This window comes from Protobothrops mucrosquamatus, unplaced genomic scaffold (assembly GCF_001527695.2).
Source record: "Protobothrops mucrosquamatus isolate PMUCROS unplaced genomic scaffold, P.Mucros_1.0 scaffold3146, whole genome shotgun sequence".
NCBI lineage: Eukaryota > Metazoa > Chordata > Lepidosauria > Squamata > Viperidae > Protobothrops > Protobothrops mucrosquamatus.
This window is the reverse complement of record NW_015389146.1, coordinates 128937-140471: the sequence shown is the minus strand read 5'-3', so window position 1 is coordinate 140471 and position 11535 is coordinate 128937. Positions and strand designations below refer to the sequence as shown.

The following is an 11535-nucleotide window of genomic DNA, read 5'->3' as shown; positions in this document are numbered from 1 at the left end:
ATCCCTTTCTTCCATCCTTTCTTCCTTCTTCCCTCCCTTCCTCCCTCCCTTTCTTCCATCCTTTTCTCCTTCCTTCCTCCCTCCCTCCCTCCCTCCCTTTCTTCCATCCTTTTCTCCTTCCTTCCTTCCTTCCTTCCCTCCCTCCTTCCTTCCTTCCTTCCTTCCTTCTTTCCTCCCTCCCTCCCCTGCCTGCCTTCCTCCCTCCCTCCCTCCCTCTCTTTCTTTCTTTCTTTCTTTCTTTCTTTCTTTCTTTCTTTCTTTCTTTCTTTCTTTCTTTCTTTCTTCCTTCCTCCCTCCCTTCCTTCTCTCCCTCCTTCCTTCCTTCCTTCCTTCCTTCCTCCTCTTTCCTTCCTCCCTCCCTCCCTGACAGAAATTCCAGCCGGATCTGGCAGCCGGGAGCAGCAACACAGCCGCCACCTTCGTGCCCAACCTCAACGCCATCACCACCAGCCACAGCCTGCAGTGGATGGTGCAGCCTTCCCTGATGGGCGCCTCTTCGGGACTCCCTCCTTTCCCGCGGCCTTATCGCTGCCCGCACTACGCAGCCGGCATCCGTCCTGGCGTGATTCGCACCATGGGCCCGGGCTCAGTGCCTCGGAGGCGTCACTCGGAGCACGTGAGTGTTGGGGGGGGAAAGAAAACTCCGCAACAACATCGGGCTAATATTTTATCTGCCCGCTGGTTTGTTTTCATTCTGCTTTCCGTATTTTTATAAATAACTCGAGGACTAGAACAAGAACGAAGGAGAAACTTCCTGACAGTGAGAACAATTAACCAGTGGAACAGCCTGCCTCCAGAAGCGGTGAATGCTCCAACACTGGAAGTTTTTAAGAAGAGACTGGACAGCCATTTGTCCGAAATGGTACTATAGGGTTTCCTGCCTGCCACCGCATCCACTTGTTCACTTGTTCAGGCAAATCTTGAGAAACAACTTTATTTTCCAACTTTATTGTTATTATTATTATTAATTCATGGCGGAGTTGACGTTCTCACAGCTCAACAGTTGCCAGATTTGAAAAAACTCTCGTCGCAGTTCAGTTTGCACCCCTGCCTGTGTCAAATACGAGCAGTCCTCGAACTTACAGCCGTTTGTTTAGTGACCATTCAAACTTACAACAGCACTGAAAAAAGGGACTTGGGGCTGTTTTTCATCCTTATGACAATTGCAGCATCGAAATTTCATCACTTGGCAGCCGACTCACATTTATGACGGTCGCCGTGTCCCGTGATCTCCTTTTGCGACTCTCTTGGCGAGCCAAGTCAATGGGGAAGCCGGATTGACTTAACGACCGTGTTCCTAGCTTTATAACCGCAAGCGATTTACTTAACAACCGTGGCAGGGAAGGTTGTAAAATGGGGCAAAAATTCACTGAACAGCGGTCTCGCTTAGCCACAAGAAATTTTGGCGTCACTTGTGGTCGTAAGTCGAGGACTACCGGTCATTTTTAAAAGGAAAAAGCTCGGAGCCCGTTTTGGAGGGGGAAAAAAGTAGAAACCCTCAAAACTGGAAGAAAAAAAAAACCCAAGTTATCTTGGATTGTCCTGGTATTTTGCGCCCCCTCCTGGCCATGAGGTGACATAATCATTCTGATAACGGGAATAACAGAGCTGGAAGGGACCTTGGAGGTCATCTAGTCCAACCCACTGCTCAGGCAGGAAGCCCTATACCGTTTCAGACAAAATGGCTGTCCAATCTAGGATCTACGGATCTAGGATCTATAGAGATGGGTCCACCCCTCTCACTTGGTGCTCTGATTTGATCCTGCTTCTCCACAAATTCAGGCTGGAGAGTGGGGATGATGGGAGATGTATTCCAATAATCCCGAAAGTGAAAAAAAAACACCAAAATCACATTCATCAACCGCTTTTTAACACACCGCCATCTTGCTTTTACGGTCTGGAGGTTCAATCCAGGCTCAGCCAGAATCGGTCTGGTTTGAAAAACCAGATTTTGCACTGCTAAGCAAGGCGGTGGCAAAGTGAGTCGCGCCCAATTCTATGACTTTTTTTTTCCCCACCGTTGTTAAGCGAATCACACGGTTCTAAAGTGAACCTGGCTTCCCCATTGACCTTGCTGGTCAGATCGAAAAAGGGGATCACGTGACATTTGTTAGGTGGGTTTTGCCTCATTTTATAATCTCTCCTACCACAGTTGTTAAGTGGAACCTTGCAGCTGTTAAGTTAGGAACACCGTCGTTAAGTGAATCTGGCTTCCCCATTGATTTTGCTTGTCAGAAGGTCGCAAAAGGGGATCATATGACCCCGGGACACGGCGACCGTCGTAAATACGAGTCAGTTGCCAAGCGTCTGAATTTTGATCACCTGACCCTGGGGAGGCTGCAACGGTCGTAAGTGTGAAAAATGGTCATAAGCCACTTTTTTCACTGCCGTTGTAACTCCGAACAGTCACTAAGTGAATCGTAAGTCGAGAATTAACTTTATCTTGGTATCTTGGGTGTGTGATTGTATTGCTGCCTGTTTGCAGAGCTTCCCCAAGTCCTTCTGAAGCAGTGCAATTGCACGCGGGGTTGTGTTACACACTGTGCTGCTCCAGGGACGGTGGCTTCGTGTTGTGTAGTTGTGACTCCAGACTCTCGTTTGCAGCTTAGCCCGGAGGAGGAAGAGCGACGGCGTTTGCGGAGGGAACGGAACAAGCTGGCAGCCGCCAAATGCCGCAATCGGCGCAAAGAGCTGACCGACACGTTGCAAGCGGTGCGTTCAAGACAAGCGGGATATTTTAATTGCCTTAGCACAACAGTCTGCCATAGGCGAGGGGGGAGGGGTCAGATTGGATGACCTCTGAGGTCCCTTCCAGGTCTTGCAGGCTGAGCTTGCAAAGGATGGACAGGGTCCTGCAATAGAATAGAATAGAATAGAATAGAATAGAATAGAATAGAATAGAATAGAATTATGGGATAGAATAGAATAAAATAGAAAAAGCTGGAAGGGACCTTGGAGGTCTTCTAGTCCAGCCCGCTGTCCAAGGCAGGAGACTTTACAGCAAGGGGTCTGCCAGAATTCCCCAGCCAACATGGCTGCCCGGGGAATTCTGGGAGTTGAAGTCCACCCATCTTAAAAGTGGCAACTTTGGAGACTCCCCCCTTATACAAGGCAGTCCTCGACTTATGACCAATCCACTGAGCCCCAAATTTCTGTCACCAAACGAAACATTTGCTAAGCAAATTTTGCCCCATTTCACGACCTTTCCTGCCACCGTCGCTAAGCGAATCGCTGCAGTTGTTAAGTTAGTCACATGGCTTCCCCCGCTGACTTTGCTTGTCCGAAGGTCGCCAAAGGGGATCACGGGACCCCGGCACACACTGCGACCGTCATAAATAGGAGTCAGTTGCCAAAGCGTCTGAATTTTGATCCCGGGACCACGGAGGACGCTGCAACGGTCGCAAGGGTGCAACATGGCCCTGAGTCCCTTTTTTCAGGGCCCTTGTAAATTACAACAGTTCGTCGTAAGTCGAGGACTACCTATATATTCCGGTCAACTAGTTTTCCGGTCCGTTTGGGGAAAACCTCCTAGCAAGGGAGCCCCCAAACATCTGAAGAATGGGATTCCTACCCTCCCCCTGGTCTAAATCCCTTCTGTTATTCATTCCCCCCCCCCCGCCAGGAAACGGATCAATTGGAAACCGAGCAGTCGGGCCTCCGGAAGGAAATTGCGGAACTGCAGAAACAGAAAGAACGTCTGGAATTAGTGCTGGAAGCCCACCGACCCATCTGCAAGATCCTGGAAGAATCGTCCGGAGATGAGGGGGGCCACAGCCGGCCAGCCGGCCCCTCCCAACTGCTGGACAAACAGGAGTCTCCTCCGGGCCCCCGGCATGGCTCCCGCCGGACGGCCCCGGTGCCCCCCAGCATCACGCTGCCCCCCAGCGGCCTGCTGGAGCCCGAATCCCTGCACACCCCCACCCTCATGTCCACCCCGTCTTTCACCCCGTTTACCCCTAGCCTGGTCTTCACCTACCCGGCGCCGGGGGACTCCGATGGGCCCTCGGGGTCCGGCTTTCCCTCCGAGCCCTGCTCCTCCGCCCACCGAAGGAGCAGCAGCGGGGACCACTCCTCGGATTCGCTCAATTCTCCAACCTTGCTGGCGCTTTGAGGAACAAGCTGGATTCGAATCTTGTGCACGGTTTTTTTGGGGGGGGTGTCAAGAGGGTTAACCACCCTTCCTGGCCCCTCTGACTATACCCGATTCTCTTTGGCCTCGCTTTTGAGAGCCCTGTAGTTACGGGCCTCCTGTTTCCCCGCCCAGACGCAGGCGTCAAGTTGCTAGTCCTCAAGAGCAGCCAGGAGCCTCTTTTCTTTGGTTCGGAAGGCCCGCTGTCTGGAAAACCCAAATTCCAACCAACGTTATGTTCTTTCACGAAACACTAAAATATATCTCTTACACAGGCCTCTTGTCCTCACACTTGTGTTGTTTATAAGGCCCAAGTGGCTAGTCTTCAAGACTGACTGGTCAGTCTTTTTTTTTTTTTTTTTTTTCTTTTGATGCCCAGAATCTTCTTTCTGGAAAACGAGCAGGGCTTTTCAGGTCCTTCGATCACGTTCAAGAAAAAGAAATCGCCATTTTAAAGTCGTTTTTCACTTTATATCTGATTTTTGAAACCAAGAGAAGAAATTTAGGACAAATATAGATTTATTTTTCTACAATGACTTACAGCCAGCGGGATGAAGTGGGATGCATTTCTTTGTGGTCCAGAACTGAAGCTGGTTGGATATACTGTATATATTATTATATATAAACATACAAGTGGTCTTATTTTTCCTGATGCCTCATGAAAGTTGCATTACAAGGGATGTTTGGACAAAGTTGTGATGGTTTTGTGCAGTTTTCGACGCTGGTGGTCCTTGATCACTTGAAGCTTCTGCAAAAAGGAATTGATACAAAGATATATTGTTATTTTTTTGTGTCTTCAAACGTCATAGGAATTAATCTGAGTTTAGTGGGACATTTAAATAAAAATGAAGTAAGCACAGCAAGCTGTGGCATCACAGATTGGTGAAGGATCAATTCATCTATTTGTATTCTGTTATTTTTTTTTTTGAAAATGTATGTTAAATAATAAGCTTAAGAAACCTACAGGATTCCACAGTGCTGGAGCCAATCCCAGATGTGTTGTTCTAGATGGGTTGGATATTTTTTTTTCCCCTTTTGGCTTAATTTTTCTTGGAAAATAAACCAAACATTGCTGCTAGACCTCATGAACTCTGTGATTTGGCCAAGAATACTATCTAACCGTAGGACAATTGTTTTGAGAAAGCTGGGAAAACAAACAGAAAGACGTGAAGATTCTCCAGAGAATAGCCTTACAACGGCAATCCAGGCCACAGGTATTCCTCGCTTTACGACTGCAATCCAGGCCACAGGTATTCCTCACTTTACGACCGCAATTGGGATCAGAATTTCCACTGCTAAACAAGGCAGTTGTTAAGTAAGTATATGACTCTGAAATGCTGCAACCGTCATCAATACATACCAATTGCCAAGCGCCCAAATTCAGATCACGTGACTTACAGGGACATTGCCACAGTCGTAAATGTGAGGACCGGTTCATAAGTCAACTGTTTTCAGTGCCGTCGTTCCTTCGAAGAATTGCTGAGCGAATTCTTGCAAATCAAAGACTGTCCACATACCGCACTTTGCAAAGTCCAATCAGATCGGCGCTTTGCCTTTGCAAACTTCGGCTCAAACCTCATGAGGACTAGCTGCCTGCAGAGCCAAGCGCCATAAATTTGTGATACTTTAAGGCTAAACAATACTGTAACCGTTTTCAGCCTTGCTTCCCGAAGCCGTAAAAGGAGATTTTAACCTACCTTGGACCGGAGAACTAAAGAAGAAAAAAATGAAGAATTTTGCTCATTCGTCCGCCAGGGAAATCATCTTTTTCCAAGAAAAATCACAGCCAGAAATTAACACTTGAGTCGAAAAGTTTTATTTGCAGTCAGTGTTTAGCTCCAGCATTGCCAAAAAAACACGTTTCCCATTTCTTGTACTCCTTTTTTTCCTGTGTGTGTGTGTGTGTGTGTTGGCAGGCCCCTTCTTTTAAAAAAAAAAAAAATCTGTGCAAGCAGCTTTGGGAGAAAATGTTTATTTGGAAAAACGGAGGAGTCTGATTAAAAACAAATACTATTGCAGCGGGATTTGTGTGGGGTTTTTTTGTGTGTGTGTGTGAGCGTTTTCAGCCCAGAGCGAGCCAAAGTTCTGGGCCGGTGATTAAAGAGAGTGGATTTCTTCCAGGCCAGCCAAGGAAACCAAATAAATGGATGGATAAAAGCCAGGGAAACTTCACAGAACTTTGTTTTTATTGGCTCAGGGTTCCCCGTTTCTGGTCACATTCATACAACCAGTTTCCCCGAGTCGGTAGAAAATGTGAGTTAGTTCAGCTTCGGGGTGAGAATCCCGCCCGTTGGCATAATTTACAACTTGTGTATTATTATGCCAAGCCAGAATAGGGGGATTTTGATCCCCGGGTCAAACAGGTTGTGTGAATGCGGACTTTCACGGGTCAAGAAGGAAAACACACACAAACAGACTTTCTGCTGCCTTGAATCTGCCTCGGCTCCTTTTCCAAGTCAGATTAACCGTTTTCATTTTGATCGAGCAACCTCAAAGAGTCCCCAAGGCAGACCAAGGGATCTCTCCATCCGGTCACGTGGATGGTAAAGGTTGCCCTTATCAGAAACCAGGATCCGGCCACCTGCTTCCTGGTTTACGAGATCTTTTGTCTCCATCCAGGCTGGGCAGGAAGTGGCAGGAAGGCCGTTTTAATTGTGCCCCCATTCTGTTGTGATTTTGCAAATAGCTGACTTGCAATCCTCCAGAGATAGGTCATATGCCGACCGGCAAATCTTGGGCTGGACCAAAAGAAGATTTTGAACAAACCAGGATTGTTGTTGGGCTTGCCTTGGGGGGGGGGTGTGAGATTCTTGGGGTGGCTGGCTGTTTCCACCCACTCGTAACCCTCAACCCTGTTGTTGCGTTTGCTAAATGGGGGATGCCCAAACCGAACCCTATTTTGATTTGTACAGGCTAAATGAAGTTGGAAGGGACCTTAGAGGTCATCTATCTCAACCCCCTGCCCGTTGCAGGGATCTTCCATTTCGGTGACAGCCATGTTCACTAGGGAAGAGAGACTCTGCTCCCACCAGGAATTTTTCCCCTTCCCATTTGAAATCTACTTCCCTACAATTTCGTACTATAGAACAGCACATCTATACCTTGGCAGCTTTGAGATGGGTGGACTTCAATTCCCAGAATTCCCCAGCCAGCTGATGGATGACCTATTTTCCCTCCTCCCAACAGAAGAAAAAAGGCCTGAAAAAGTCCCATTCAGTTCTTACCATTAGGTAATTCTTCCTAAGGTCCAATTTCCATCTGCTTCTTTTCACCTGAATATCATAGAGTGTTAGGGATAGAGAGGTCCCTGAAGACCCCCCCCCCCCCGTCACCCGGCTGGCAAGTAAAAGACCCCCCCCCCAGTTCTGGTCTAGGTTAGTGTTTTCAGTCTTGGCAACTTTAAACTACTGGCTGGGGAATTCTGGGAGTGGAAGTCCACCCATCTTAAACCAAGCTGGCTGGGGAATTCTGGGAACAAGAAGTGATGGATGGAAACCGATCAAGGAGAGAAGCAACCTGGAACTAAGCAACCTGGAACCTGGTACAGGGTCTCCTGCTTGAGCTGGGGGTTGGACTAGAAGACCTCTGAGGTCCCTTCCAATCCAGTTTTTCTGTTTCTCCTGAATAGAAAACAGTAAGAGTTGGAAGAGGCCTTGGAGGTCTTCTAGACCAACCCCCTGCTCAGGCAGTAAACCCTATCCCATTTCAGACAAATGGTTCTGCAGTCTCTTCTTAAAGTTCTCCAGTGATGGAGCACCCACAACTTTTGAAAGCAAAACCGTTCCACTGGTTAATTGCTCTGTCAGGAAATGTCTTAGTTCTAGGTTGATTAGTTTCCATCCGTTGCTTCTTGTCCTGCCTTCGGGTGCTTTGGAGAATAGGTTGATCTGCCCCCCTTCTTTGTGGCAGCCCCTCAAATATTGGAACACTGCTATCACATCATCCACTGTCCTTTTCATTAAACTAGACATACCCAATTCCAGCAATTGTTCCTTATATGTTTTAGCCTCCAGGCCCCCAATCATCTTTGTTGCTCTTCTCTGCACTCTTTCTGGAGTCTCAACATCTTGTTTACATCGTGGTGACCGAAACTGGATGCAGGATTCCAAGTGTGGCCTTACCAAGGCTTTATAAAACAGTACTAACACTTCACACGATCCTGATTCTATCCCTCTGTTAATGCAGCCTAGAATTGTGTTGGCTTTTTTGGCAGCTGCAGCACACGGCTGGCTCATCTTTAAGTGATTGTCCACTAGGACCCCAAGATCCCTCTCACAGTTGCTACTATTGAGCCAGGTACCACCTATACCAGAGTTCCCTAACCTTTTGGGCACCGGGGACCCGTTCCGTGGCGAGAGGTTTTTCCACGGACCAGAGGGTGCGTGGTTTTGTGTGCTGCCTGCATCCCGCAGATGGGGCTTTGCTCGTTTGTGGGGACCGATTGCTGGCATGCCACGGCTCGGGGGGGGGGTTGGGGACCCCTGACCTACACCATCTTTGTGCATTTGGTTTTTCTTGTCTAAATGCTACTCAAGAACCATCCCCATATCTCCATCCGGGGGAATAACGCAAACCCACCCATACAGAAATTCTCCGTCAAAGTTGCTGGGTTTTTTTTTTTTTAAAGATATTTATTAACATTCTCACTTTCAAGAGGAAGAATTCCGACCTCCGCTTTTGCAAAGAGGCCCTTTTGCCTTTGTCCCTCTCGGGATTCCAGGCGTTATCAATTCAGCCAGATGTTGTTTCCTCTTTTTTTTAAAAAAAAAAATCCTGCCACCCAGCTTCGCTCAGGGCTGACTGAAAAATAACCCAAAACAATTGGCAATACAACAAGGGGCGTAATCAAGAATTTGAGGAAAGGGCCTCTCTCTGGCTGGTGACCAGTAATGTCGTTTTATTTCTATTTAAAAGGAAAAAAGGCCTCTTTCGCTGACACAAAACATTTCTGCAATCTGGCCAGGGGCCGTTCCAAGTTGCGACGGCACCGAAAAAAGTGATGGAATGACCGTTTTTCACACTTACGACCAGGTGATCGAAATTCGGACGTTTGGCAACTGACTCACATTTATGACGGTCGCAGTGTCCCGGTGGAATCCCCTTTCGCGACCTTGTGACCAGCAAAGTCAAGAGGGAAGACAGACTAACTTAAAACTGGCAAGGTCGTCAAAGGGGGCAAAACTCACTTAACAAATTTCTCACTTAGCAACAACATAAATTTTGGGCTCAGTTGCGGCCATTAAGTAGAAGGCTACCTGCAAGTGGTGCTTCCCCCATTTTCACCCCTCCCCCGAGCAATCTTCCAGCCCTTCCCTCTGCCCTCTCTGGGGTGAATGGGGGGGTGGGGGGTGGAGGGGGCACCCAGAAAAATAAAACCCCAAGCCATAACCTGCCCTAAAATTCCATTTTGGCACATACGACAGCCAAGTGGCAAGGAGTTCCACAGTCCACCCTCCTTTCGAGCTCCACCTTTGGGGTCCAAAGCTGGATCTTTGAAATATTGCTCATCAGAAAGAAAGAAAGAAAATGGGGGATGCGCCCCCCCACATAAATTCTATCGAAATTCAACCCCCCCTCTTAATTTCCCTGGATAGAAGGGGGAGGGAAAACAAGGAAGATTTCAACGCTAGCAGAACTTCGAAAAATGCAGGGATCTATTTCAGGGCTGCCAACCTTGTGCGCCCAAATTCTTAAAACTGGGGTATCTTTGAATCACAAAAGGCACCCATAAAATTCCTATTTTCCCCACCCGGTTTTGGAGTGCAAGCCTCCGCACTGCTATGTAAAAACAGGCTCAACCTTTAAGCCAGGGAATAACATTTTGAAATAGTTTGGCAATTTTTTTTTTCCCAGTAGGGGACCCGGTGGTGCATGGATAAATTGGAGTCTGTCCTTCCACCCGCAACAATGCACCCTAAATTTGCACATCCTGTCTTCCAGGTCTGTTCAAATCCTGCCATGCAATTCCTGTCCAACATGGCTGCAGTTTTTACAGTATTTTGCACCCAGGTTTCGCTTTTCCGTAGCTTAACCCACTGGGTTGTTTTGTGTATGATCCATCGTATTCCAGGAATTCAGAAAAAGGGGTTTATTCAGTAGCCTTTAAAAGTCCTTTTTTGGGGGGGGAGTCAGTGATCCCCGTAGATCTCTTTCTGTGGTTCCTCCAGATCTGCTCTTGCAGAAATTAAAATGGGGAGTCAACAAGAGTGAGGAGAAAGTCCCAAGGAATCAGATGTGTTTCCCCCCCCCCAACAAAAAAATCCTGTCCAAATTCAAGCGATAACCACATTCGTAAACGCCGGTTCCAGACAGCGAGAAGAAAGCTACAAAATGGTGAATCCTTTTTTTTTTGCAAAGTTTCCACCAAATTTGCAAACGGCTTCGTCGGATTTTCTATCTCATTTGTCCTGCAGAAAATCAGATCTCTCTCCTCCTTAATTTTGCCCAACAACCATCCTGCAGGATAGGCCGTCCCGAGGATATGCAGAGAAATTCTTGACCTCGGTGGAGAAAGCTGGAGAGGCGTCCCGATCCAAACCGCCTGTGTTTCCATCTGGATGGAGGGGGGGGGGGGAAAGGCCAGGGGCCAAGTTAAGCCAAGGGGCGGCTTTCGAAAGACTCCTGTGTGACTCCCAAAGCTTGCTATTCTCATTCAAAGAAAAAAAGAAGAAAAAAAAAAAAGGCGGGGGGGATTTAAGCCATAAAAATTCCTCATTAGGTGAGTGAAGAGAGAGACTTTGTTCTTTGACCCGCAAGGATCCTGCTTCTGCTGCTCAGCTTGCCTTCAAAGGAACCGACTGGCCAGCGGGGTGGCGGGTTCGAGTTCCGCCCCAGAAGAGATCCCTCGGGAGAAAAGATCAGAAAACCTACACAGATCACCCCAAAAAGCCTGGGGAGCCAGCATTTCCCCACCAGCCTTACGCCTTCTAACTGAATTTAAAAAAAAAAAAAAAAAAAAAATCCCCGCCGAAGAGTCCTGTGTGATCCAGAAGCTGACTGCGTTGGCAACAGGCTTGGAATCGAAGTTAAATACCGGGAAAGAGGGTGTGTGTGTGTGTGTGTGTATGTCTGTGTCTGTGTGTGTGTGTGTGTGTGTGTGTGTGTGTGTGTGTCTGTGTCTGTGTGGATTGCCTCCTTCCTCTCCTCCCTTCCCTCTTCCTCTCCGCGGGCTTCCCACGCTCCCGGGCTGCCGTCCGTCCGTCCGTCGGGCGCGTCAGCCTCCAGCCCCGCCGGCAGCCTCACTCGTCGGGGGAGCAGGCGGGGTGCGGCTGGTCGGGGCTGCCCACGCTGCCGGTGCTGGAGCTGCCGTCGCCCAGATCGCGGGGCCCGCAAGGCAGGCTGAGCTCCGACGAGCCTCCGCCCGGGCTGGGGCTGGCGTCGGGGCGGGCGCCGGCGGCGGCGGCGGC

General features: G+C 48.5%; 1 protein-coding gene across 1 annotated transcript in view; it reads left to right on the top strand.

Annotated features, from left to right (window-relative positions):
• FOSL1 (FOS like 1, AP-1 transcription factor subunit) overlaps positions 1 to 4111 on the top strand; it is a 32348-nt gene extending 28237 nt beyond the window's left edge. Inside the window, exons 4-6 of the mRNA XM_029286225.1 lie at positions 371 to 616; positions 2605 to 2712; positions 3623 to 4111. Coding sequence (XP_029142058.1) covers positions 371 to 616; positions 2605 to 2712; positions 3623 to 4111 — 843 coding nt within the window. The remainder of the gene's footprint in view (positions 1 to 370; positions 617 to 2604; positions 2713 to 3622) is intronic.
• Positions 4112 to 11535: the final 7424 nt, after the last annotated feature.